We start from the raw sequence: 12255 nt of genomic DNA on the forward strand, positions 1-12255 counted from the left end.
CTTAAAATGTCTGGGTGGGTTTCAAAATTTCTCAATCTTATATATCACATTTCCACAAATCACCAACAAGATGTTCTACCCGTGTCATTGCAACCAAAGAACGGAAAACTATTTGGACAATGCACATTTCAACCTTTCCCCCACATACATATGTCCACCTCCACTGGGGTAAAGGACTGTAATCAATCAAACCAGACTATCCAAGGACAAACTGCCTTTTGCCCAATCAAAGTGCTTGTTCTTGTTGTGTGGGTTGGCCAAGTTGTGATTCTGAGCCAATAGTTGTCGTAGTAAGTGTCGTAATGGTAAGAGACATGACTGTGGATGATATAATGAGTAGCAGTGAGGGAGGTGGGTACAGAAAGTAAGTCAAGCACTGGAATGATTAGTAACACTTAAATTAATTTGACTTTGTCATACTTATCAAAGTTTGCTTTGTACATGCTATTGCAACAAGAACAAATGTATTTCTAATAGTAGCTTACAGCCCAGTTCAACAAGGATTTATATTTTTACGATGCTCCTTTTGTAGACTAAAGAATCATTGCATCACTAGATATTCAGCTCACCTTCAATTGCTTCAAATTCCTCCCATTTATGAATCGACATTTATTGAAGCACAAATTGAAAAAAACTTCACCTAGACTGTGATCCAAACTGAACTGCTTCAGTAATGTTTACATTTACAGTTTGCATACTGACCCATGTTAATAACTGACCCATGCTGTCCAAGTGTTGAATAATTCATACATGGTTGCCATAGAAACCCATATGGTCACTTGGAGGTCACTGTATCTACTTAACTCAAACCGGCAGGTACGAGAATGATGGGGAAGTTGAGCATTGATGGCCTCATGATTCAGCCATTATCTCCACTTTCTATGTCCAAAAAGAAATCTTTATGCATGGTGTTTTCCAGCATCCACTTTAAAGATGACTTACTTGTACATAACCCTTTTTTGCGTTGATCTACAAAAATGTATCATTTGAATTTTATTAATTTTTTTTTTTTATTCATTTGAAAATGGTTGCATTTCCATTAAAAATAACCATTTTGCTAAATACAGGTCAGGTAATGTATAATCATTCATACTGTGATATAAGATTTTGGTCATACTACCGACTCCTTGCTTACACCATTAACACTCTTTCCTTGGCAAGACCCAAACATGTATTATAAATGCATTTTCTGACTGTAATGCATGAGCAAGCTGTAAATAGAACCCCAATGCGGATCATTAAATCAACCTTTCAGCGATGCATCATACTGCCGTTAATGGGCATCTGACTTCAAGTACACCCAACTGTATCCTTAATACAAACTTATTAGACATCTGTCTGCTGGCTTGTTAGCGTAGTGTTTCTCTGCTGCTTGTGTCTGAGAACTTGAACACCAGCTGAGCTACTTTGTTGGATTGAATTTTCCCACCTCTAGTAAACGGTTTGGGGTTGGAGTGATTTAAAGCTTAAGATTTATAGCACTGACGTCCACCCCTCCCATAAGTGAGTCAGTCACCAATCGAAGAATTTTCCATCATTACACAAGGAAAATTATTCTCAGTGTTAACTCATTGTCCAAATGACTTTCCTACAATCTATAAAATCTTCAAAATCTCAAAAATCTTCCCTTCAATCTAGAAAGACAAAAAACAAAAAAAAACAATTAAAGTCCCCCTTGAATGTAACTCTACACCCTTGCCTACTTTATTATACGCTGTTCTATGAATATGCAAATTAGCTCCGTCTCCACTCACTCACACCAGCTCAGAGATCCACTCGTTGACGATCACACGTTGACGTGATTGCTTACGTGATAGTTTATGACGTCAGAAACACCAGCGATTTTCAAACTGCGTTTTTGAGACTGTCTTTGGTTCACTGCGGTTTTAAAGTCGGCATGAAATCAAAATTGACCCCATTTACTTTGTTAGCGGATATTACTAGTCTTGTGGTGAACAATTCATCTGTGCAAGTTAATACACGGAAAAAAATTGTTTGCCGAAGTTATCTTTAATCAAAGTCTGAAAGTTACTTCCGGGTCTGGAATGGTTCTTTTTCTGATGACATAGGCTTGACGGCTTGGGTTGGTTAAACGCTTAACCACTCCCCTCAAACCGTTACTCTGCGATGGGCGAGAGATGGAGAGGAGGAGCGCTAAAGTAAAACCCTGCCCTCTGTTCAATATTCCCTTTCACTCGGAAATGCGTCACAACACTTGAGAAAAGTCGTTTGCAACTTCCGGTTCACGCGGACTTTAAAGAGGAAGTACTCCGCAATGGTGTTGACTTAAGAATTTGTATATGGTTTGTGTTAAGTTAAAGGATATTAAAAACGCCACATATAAACAACATTAGAAGCTGGATTTTCACCACAGGAGGACTTTAAATCAATCGTGCTTACATGAATTTGTATTTACTATGCTTTTAAGATCATTGGAGGACTTACTTGAGGTATTTTTAATTTAATGTATCTTGACACTTAATGTGCAGCAAAGCATATATGGATAGTGTAAGTGAAATATAGATTTCACTTTTAAATACTATATATTTTTTAATCAGTATGCCTCAAGTAACAGTATAGATAATTAGGTCATGGATATTACTGTGCCGTTGGGTCCCTCGTTGACTTTGTGTGAGACAGACATATCTGTAAAGGCAAGCAAATGATGGTTTGCAATGCTGCGCAATACCTTCAAACATTTTCACTAAATGTTTGACTATATCAGAGTCATCAGTAACAACCAGTGTAAAAATTCAGTTATTGACCACACTTTTAATGCTAATGGATTTTATTACAGTTGCACAGCCGTATGTCCAATAAAGAGCAAGTTGGCAGGAAGTCACTTTAAAGAAGGCATTATGAAAGCTGCACTTAATAACACACTCCTCTTCACTCAGCAGAATCTCCGAGATGCAGATCCACTTTCCCTCTTGATTATTCTTAATTGTTTCATTACTCTCATTTCAGCCATTGTTCTTTCTTTCTTTGGCATTAGTATAGGTGCTTAGGCTGTTGTTTATGGTCTGGTGCTTGACATGGCTTACGAAAACATGAAGCAAAAAGCTACCACCCCAATGGCACAGCACACACATTTATATGAACTTAGCGTCTCAGCCACGGTGTTTGCCAAGAGATGGTGCCAGCAAACCATCACGACTTTACAGTCTTGAGGTCTTGATCATACAAATTGGTGCTTATTCCAGTGTAACCCGAGTTAACTGGTTCACCTTATCCAGGCCCTCATATAATTGGGGTGGGGGGGGCGGTGGACCAGAACCAGGGTTGGGAACTACTGTACTACAGTAAGGTAGCGTTAGCCGTTCCCCTTCCTAGTAACAGTGAGCTCCAGGTCTATGACAAATTTCCATGAGGCGACCGGAGACAACAGGCCTCGTTGGCGTACTCCTGAGGGGATCTCCGTATCTCACAGGATGACCCAGTTCCACCGTGCTTTTCCTTCACCTTACTTCTCATCTTGCTTTTTCCACTTTCATTCAGTTCTACATTTACCCCCATGTTCATTTTGGCGTTCAGACCGCTACGCTGTGTCCTCCGAGCCTTGTTCTTTAGCTCTTAAATGGCAGCTGTTTACCTACCTCAGGTCGATATCAAATCCCTATAAAGGTTTGCCCACCAGTAACAAGCCATTCATCATCTGCATTTTCCTTAGCTCACGGTAGAGCAAATCATTTCCAGGAAGGAATTACGAGAGGTTTGTGCCATAGACTGCATATTTTTAGTGTTCTTTGAACACTCCTCAAAAAAAAAAAGTTGACTGCAATGCAGTAGTGCCAGCAAGCTGCATTAATATTAATGCCTGCCCATTTCCACCACCGTGGCAGGCAGCCTGTCAATCTAATGCCGCATCTGCTCCCACTCACAATGCCAGCACCTCATTGGCACCAATCCTTTTTATTGTTGCCGACACAGGGAGTGCACCAGTGCCAGGCCATTTCCTTTCCGAAGGTAGGAGTCCATCACCAATTTTTGTCTTGCCTCAAGATGTGTCAATTGGTGTACGACTTGATGCACCTCAAAACCTTGGCTTTCCTCACTGTGTTGACAATCAAATTTTACTCTAACTTCTTCATCAGATGATCCAGCAGTCAGTAACTTTAAGAGCACAGACTCCCAACCCCCCCATGAGCATTGCAGGTGTAAAGATGTTTCTGGGCTGTGTGTATGTGCATGCTGTGTACACTGCAGTACAGCTGCTTTGCTGCACAGCGCTCCAAATGTGTACTGAGCTGATGCGCTCTCTCTCTCTCCTCTCTCTCTCTCTCTCTCTCTCTCTCTCTCTCTCATCTCTCTCTCTCTCTCTCTCTCTCTCTCTCTCTCTCTCTCTCTCTCTCTCTCTCTCTCTCTCTCTCTCTCTCGCCCTCTCTCTCTCTCGCCCTCTCTCTCTCTCGCCCTCTCTCTCTCTCGCTCTCTCTCCCTGCACTACCTAAGAAACTAGATACCGGCTTTGGGTTTACCAGAATTCACCCTGCAGCAAAAATCAGCACTCCAGAGGCTTCCACAAATCCACCTCGTCTCTGAAATTACATTCAATTCCTTTTTTTTCCCCTTCTCTCTTCTTTTTTTCCCCTTCTCTCTTCTTTCGCTTCATTTATGTATTCTCATGATATCCCACCAGTGATGCCTTAAGAACACCCTTTACATTTAAAGATATTTGAGAATACTTACCCCGCATTTCTTGAGTACTGTGTGTGGATAACCAGATGAGCAACGCATATAGTGATTTGCAGTTTCCTTGGTTTGTCAGTCTTTCAGAGGTTTGATAGGGTTGGATGGGTGGCATGAACTCTATAGTGGCTGTTTTATTTGTTTTACTCAATGTTTCCTTTTATTTTACGTTAATATGCATTTACTAGGGATGCTATTCAAGTACTGGACAGATAAATCAGACATCATGTGGCACATTGATCAATGTACTTGAAGTACTGTATATTTTTATTAGACATTTTTAAGATGTTCAACTTTTAAAGAGCTCACCTTTGACCAAATGTTAAGTTATTTAAATGTTATTAAGAAAAAGCACTCAGTTGTTTTCATGATGGATCATTACTGTAACTTCCAAGTATGTTTCTAATATTTACATAAGTATCACCAAACACACAAAAAATGATATTCTTCCTCATAATAATCATTGCACTATTACCCCTCATTACCCTTTAGTAGTTTATTACTGCAACCCATTACTCACCCCTTCCTCTCTTCTCACCCGCTGTCATCATTCTGCCTGTATTTGAGCTAGTCTGTGGTGGTCATAGATTCTCTACACTTATTTTCTAGTTAACTCGTTTTTTGACGTTGAGCGCTAGTTTCTCCAGGACACGGCAACTATCTTTTTGTTGGTGCTGCATCAACTCCTGATCAGCTTTCTGTGTTCACCTCTTCTGTTGATATGGATCTATGCTGTGCTCTTACCTGCTGATCTGAAAAGCGGGTAGAAAACGGTTTGTCGTTCCCTGTTGATTTGTGGCATGCTTTCAGTTTTTATTGTTATGGGTTATGTTCCTGACTTCAGTTGCCTTCATGTGCCCTTCAGTCTAACCACATCCACAGAAGCCATCGCACTAATTACATGTTTATTAGTTCGTCTTTTCAAATGCTAAGATGTGTATCCTCATCTTTGTTTTGCAGTGCTATGCGGGTGCTGCTGTCCAAATTGCCACGGCCATGGATAGTGGATGAGAAAAAGGATGATGGGTACACCGCGCTTCACCTGGCCGCCCTCAACAACCACGTGGAGGTGGCAGAGCTTCTAGTCCACCAGGTCAGCAGATCTAACATGCACACGCACACATTGCACTATAAGGACCCCTCCTGGAGACCCTGTACTGTACTGCAGTTATTAGGGGTGCAGAAGAGCTGAGAAAGTTCACTTGTTACCCAGCTCTCATTGAACTAGGTCAGTCATAATTAGGGATGCACCGATCATGAGTTTTCATGGACGAATCAATCGCCTTTTTTTTTTTTTTTTTTTTAAGCAAATGGGCCGATTCTGATACAGGTTTTTGCTTTATTACAGCCCAAACTGGTCATAAACAAAATAATATCTGTAAACATTTGAAATTAGAGGTAACCAATGCATTTTAACCATGATCCAAACAAAGATGCTACACACATGCAGCATAACCAGTTGTTTTTATTTGAATTAGATTGTATAATTTGCACGAAAGTCCCCCCTGTGGTGAAAATCAAGTTTTTTAAGTTGTTTATATGTTCATGTGGTGTTTTTAATATGCTTTAAGGCAAACCATGTGCAAAGTCATAAGTCAACACCATTACTAAACATTTTCTCCTTAAAACCGTGAAGCAGGGGAGTCTCGAGAGATGTCAGGTTATTCCACTATTTTTCTGTTGATATGAAAAATCGCGTACATTTATCATTATAGCGGATTCATTTTGTATATAATGTATATTACGATGTTATCATGAACTATATGCCTTTCTCCACTGAGTTGTTCAAAGCGTTTCTGATGATTTTCAGAAGGCAGACTGAGATGCGAATGGGAACATCGTTCGTGTAACATTAGCAACACATTATTAGCTGTTTGATAACGTAGTCAAGCAAAATGCTAATCATATTAATTATGTCCGACGTTGTAAACAGTTATACCATTGTGCAGCGTTTACTACAGTTAAGTTGACCGAGTGGATCTCTGAGCTGGAGATCCGCGTATACTAAATGAAGCAAGGGTGTAGTGTTTGGCCCCGATCACACCTGACGCGTATTTCAGGTTCGAAAACGCGAGGCGCACAGCACTGGCCATCAGAACGAGCAGTGTTGCTAGGCAATGGCCAAAATAGCTGTCCTGTCAGTCAAGTAAACGTCAAATCAGCTTTTTATTAACTTTATTTACTTTGTTAACATTTTGGTAGTTACGGTCCGGAGAGTGCGTTCAAAGCAACTGTAGCTTTCATTACTACAACGGAAGGCTCGCCTCTCCATTCATTCGATTGGGCAGTGGGTAAAAACGCGATGACATCGGGAGTTGAATTTTTATTTATTTTTTTACTTCAAAAACGTGAGGCGCAGCGGACGGTAAAACGCGAGTTGCATAAACAGCGCGCAGAACGCTCACTGCCATAGGAAAACAATTGAAAAAAGGCGCCTCTCACTGCAAAAAACACGTCAGGTGTGATCGGGGGCCTTACATTGTAGCTATTTAAAGGCATGAAGAAATTATTTTCACAGGAATTGTTTTTTAAATATATCATTTTGATGATCAAAGATGAGTTTTAAGGGATACAGTTATTGACTACAGGGGGACTTTAAAGCAAAAACAGTATGGTCTGACGTTAGCTGTGTGTAATTATGCTACATAAATTATACCTGCTCAATGAAAAAGTAAATTCACTCTCTGACAGAAGGTGGCGCTTGAGAAACAGCAGCGCTTACAGTTAGCGCTGTAAACGAAAGCAGCTGCACTTATAAACACTTTGTTAATGGGCAATAGCATTATACAGAATTAAAAGGAAAAGAAAGTGAGTTATATTCATATAAACCTCCTCCTCCAATTCCATATTTATATTTTTCTTCTAATATTTTTAGCATCACAAACTTGCTGGTACAGTATATTCTGTGCTCTCCTCTTCAGCGTATCCCGTCTCTGGCCTGTTAACGTCCTGTTCGCCGATCATGTTTGTTGCAATGACCGTCCGGTTCAGATTTATGTCTGGTCGACCAGTGTATCTCCTGTCATAATGACTCTTGAAAAAAGACTTTATTATAGTCCTTTTGTCCCTATTGTGAGGTATATCCGAGTAAAGCGGCATCTCGAACAAGAAAAAAATGTAGGCTTGGACTTGGTTTTGTCCAACGGAAATTGATTGGATTGTTGGACCGTTGCCAGTTGCATTAGCTATGATCTCATGCGAGTGGCAGGTTTTCCCTTTAAACCCTTTCAAGCTCAAAATCGTCAGATGTAATTATGAAGTTATTAATGACAGAAAATTTAATGCTTTTAAATTCTATTTAAATTCTTGAATTGAAGAACACTGGTCTCTAGTTGACCTGTCCCTAAACAGGATTCTCCCGTTCTCCAGGATTGCCTCCTACGCCACCGTGACACTGTGGCTCGGCGTTATGCCGCGGCACAGTAACAACGTTATTGCAACATTCCAGCAGTGTTATGAGACCGCTGTGCTGGCTCAGTGCAGCCCTTTGTCAACTACCTGCCATGAGGGAAGAGAGGGAGAGAGACAAAGAAAGGGTTCACACCAGTGACTTAAGCCTCAGCCTGCGAACCACAGTAGAGCTGCACTGCAGTAATGCAGAGAGATGCTGCTATGGGGGTTCAGTCAGGGAATATCTGAATACAAATCACCATTAGCTCACATTTCTTAACACAACCTATGGGACTCGAAGGCATGCTCGTGAGCAGCGATTTATCTTCAGTTGTTTAGAAGTGAAATGGACACTGACTGTTATTGAACATCAGTGGAGGGGAAAAGTGGAATGTAACATATGCACAATTTTGGCATCTTATCGAATAGTATCTATATAAACACATTGTTAAAGTTTAAACCATTTATATTTCTCAGAGGTCATCCGATTGATTTGTTCTTTCTCTCTCCATAGGGAAATGCTAATTTGGACGTACAGAACGTCAACCAGCAGACGGCATTGCACCTCGCGGTCGAGCGCCAGCACACCCAGATAGTGCGAGTGAGTGGCTCTGTCTTCCTCTGTTCTCTTCATTTGCCTTCAATGTTTGACGTCTGCACCCCCTCACCCAGCGGTCTGGCGTTCCTACTCAACGCAAACGCATTGATGAAGCAATGTTGCTAAGTGCCCCGGCTTAAGATTTAAATGCAGGGGGTTCTGCTGCAGATTTATCCCCTTCAATTGAATTCATTTAGTCCTGAGCAATCTGGACTATACGCCAGGAGAGGTACGGGTGAGCGGGGGTGGTGTAGGGGAATCAATAGAAGCGAAAGCGCCATCGTGTGGGCATATAAGAGCAGTGCAACTCTCCGTCTGAAATGTCATGGTCAGTTAAGGAAATATTCTCAATTAATGACCAAACAAAAATGTTTTTTTGTCACTTTTTCTAATTGAAGCTGTATTTTTGTCATATACATGCATGGTGAAATTTGACACATGCGCTTCAGATGTCATTGTTATCTTAGCATCGATTAACATGAGCATAATTAAAACCTACCATGACTGAGAACGCACTGGTTACATTTAGTCTCCGTGCTTGTGTCCAGCTCTTGGTGCGAGCCGAGGCGAAGTTAGACGTGCAAGACAAGGACGGAGACACGCCGCTGCACGAGGCCCTGCGCCACCACACCCTGTCCCAGCTGCGCCAGCTTCAGGACATGCAGGACGTCAGCAAAGTGGAACCCTGGGAGCCCTCCAAAAACACAGTATGTACAGAGAACTGTGTAAACGGTACAGGTGTTCTCAGTAAAAGCTTTCGATTAACAGAACGTGATTTGGTACACATTTTCAGGTTTTCTTCATTCTGAATTGATCCACAAGAAATAATTGGAATTTCAAATGAATTCTGTTTATTAAAAAATCATACACATATTAAAGATTACTTATATTGGGCCCTATAAAAGCTGTTTAAATATTCCAAATTCCATTTAAAAAAATAAAACATAAAATTTTAGCCTTTCAAAAAGCATGTTGAATTAATTGCAATAATAAAAAGTATACATTTTAACAATTTGTTTCACAAAAATGACATTTTTAGGGCCCTATGATGTGCAGAACATACATACTTCATAGTTAAACAGCAGGTTTTTTTTTACACTATAATATTCATAGAGACTAGTCCATATCATACAGCTCTACTTTAAATTTTTCATCAAAAATTGGCCAATTCCATGATATTCTGTGATATACTGTAAATTCCAGTTTTATGATTGGATTCTGCAAATCTGTACACATTTTCCGCATCGCTAAAATAAAAGGCCCCTACAAGTACATTTTGTCTTCATGCAGTGTGCATCTCATCTCAGTGCATCTCATAAATAAAAAAAAGGCTTATAAAACTTACACAGGGGCCTTCAGATATGTTTAATAGTCAAGGACAAAAAGAACAATTGTTTTATGTACTTAAAAAACAACAACCAGCATCCCGCACCATGAACCATCAAACCATCATCATGCAAGTGTGACCAGGAGCTACCATATCCAAAATCACCTTGCACCACAATTTCCAAATGTGGAAAGCTACTTTCATACCATCCAAACTAACTGAATGCTCACATCAAGACTCGGGTCTCTCTAAAGAGCCCTAAGATCAGTACTAAACACTGAGGCAGTGTAGATACTCCGGCTTTCCCCTGTGTTAACAATGATGGATCGCACTCTGCCATAAGAACCATTTCCCTGCTGTCACATGAGTTTCTGGCCCAATGAGCCACAGTTCCACTGCAGTCCGTCGTCCTGTACACCGCACAATCCTTCAGGTGAGACATTCCCCTCCTGATGATCCCTTCCCCTTCTGTGGGATTGCATATATTTGTGTGAAATTGAGTGGGAGGAGAGGAAGCAGAAAGAAGACCGCTTTAGGAGACAGCACTCTCCGTAATGCATTGGCACGACGATGGCAATCAAATTACCGAGCCTATGAGCTCTATCAGGGCCGATTTAAACTGCAATGAATACTGTGGTCTCAGGTAAATGGTCCTAAATGTGACGGTGTAGAGAGTAAGCACTTCACACAGAACATCAGTGAGCGAGACCAGCCATGTCTTGACGTGATGTCACACTGTCAGCTGACAACTCATTACAGCGTTCCTGCTCATACAGTTATATTTAATGGTTTACTGTCTGCAGGTTTTGATACACTGCCCTTAAATGGGGTAGTTAATCTGTAAATTAAAATGATCATTTACTTGCCAATTACCTGAAAAGGTTTTAAAAGAACAGTTAGTCCACAAATTTGATGGTTTCAGTGAATAATTACTTACATTTCTGTCTATTCTTCACACAAAGCTATTGTTTGTCTTAAGACAGGGCCCTGTCATACACCCGTCGCAATGCAGCGCGACGCAAGTGTTTTTTGTGAGTTTCAGCCCGACGCAGTTATCATTTTCACGTCCTGTGCCACGTTGTTTAAATAGTAAATTAATATGCACCCGTCTGAAAACGAGGTGTGTTCAGGCGCCAAGCGTTGCTATTTTGAGGCAACAGATCATTGACCAACTGAAACCTGGTCTAAAGTCAATGGCGCAATATTGTTTTGTTATTTTAAAGGGCACATTAGTAAAATGCACCTATAGGCGGGTCCACAACGCGCGTACACTTTGACCCGTAGATGGTCTGCTCGCGCACTTTAACCTCGCGCACGAGCATATCCGTTTTTCTGCTAGCAAATTCCGGCATGTAAATAGCGCATCCGCCATGACGCGAGTGCAACTGGCTTTTAAAGGGAATGGGAGATGAGACTCTGATTTGTTTATTGCACGATACGCCCAAAACACACCCATTACTCATTAAGAGAATAGGGACAACCCTTTTAGGCCAATGCGCCGGGCGCGCCGACTTTTTCCCGTCGTAAAAATTAGCTAAAGTGGATTCGGACACGACCTAAGTGCGTGACCATGTGCTTAGATTGGTAAATAGGGCCCTTAATATGCTTTTATGCTGCATTTTGAAGCTTGAAATGTCCAGCTCCCAGGATTCAATCCCCTTTTGTGTTTTAAAAAAGATTTCGGTTTAAAGATTTAGATTAGGTTTAGGCTGTTTATTTTGGTAGAGAATAAAGAGGGCTGTGCTTATGTGGTACAGCTGATGGATCACATCACAACTGATCTGCATGTTTCCTCTCGAGTGCTGCTGCTGTTAGGCTTTAATTCTCCCATGAAGGGCCATTGTTTCTTAGGCATCCCACAGCACTTATCAGTGACCTCCCATCCCGCAGCGTTTCTTTATCTTCATTAACACATTACGCCATCAATACACACTGGATCAACTGTCAGAAAGCCTCAGCAAGAACGTCTGACACCAGACAGACTGACGATGCCGGTCCCGTGCACCCTATCTGTTACAGCCTTTGTAGTTCTTCTTACGCCTGACCCCAGCCCTGCCAGTTCACATCATCGCCACCCCCGCGGCCGTCGTAAATCAAGCGTTGCGTGACAGGAGGCTGCTTCCAGGCCAGCAGTCTGCCATTTATTAACACAAACAGTGTGACAAATCTCTCTCCCTATCAAACCATCACACTTACCGCATGCAGCAGATGGAGAGTCGAGCCATCCATTTAAAACACTCCACGGAAGCCATCA

General features: G+C 41.3%; 1 protein-coding gene across 2 annotated transcripts in view; it reads left to right on the top strand.

Annotated features, from left to right (window-relative positions):
• mib1 (MIB E3 ubiquitin protein ligase 1) overlaps positions 1-12255 on the top strand; it is a 69494-nt gene that overhangs the window by 44806 nt on the left and 12433 nt on the right. For both annotated transcript variants that reach the window (XM_079613272.1, XM_079613273.1), the window contains exons 13-15: positions 5647-5779; positions 8591-8677; positions 9223-9381. In XM_079613272.1, the coding sequence (XP_079469398.1) occupies positions 5647-5779; positions 8591-8677; positions 9223-9381 (379 nt within the window). The remainder of the gene's footprint in view (positions 1-5646; positions 5780-8590; positions 8678-9222; positions 9382-12255) is intronic.

This window comes from Phoxinus phoxinus (genome assembly GCF_949152265.1).
Source record: "Phoxinus phoxinus genome assembly, chromosome: 5".
In the NCBI taxonomy this organism is placed as follows: domain Eukaryota; kingdom Metazoa; phylum Chordata; class Actinopteri; order Cypriniformes; family Leuciscidae; genus Phoxinus; species Phoxinus phoxinus.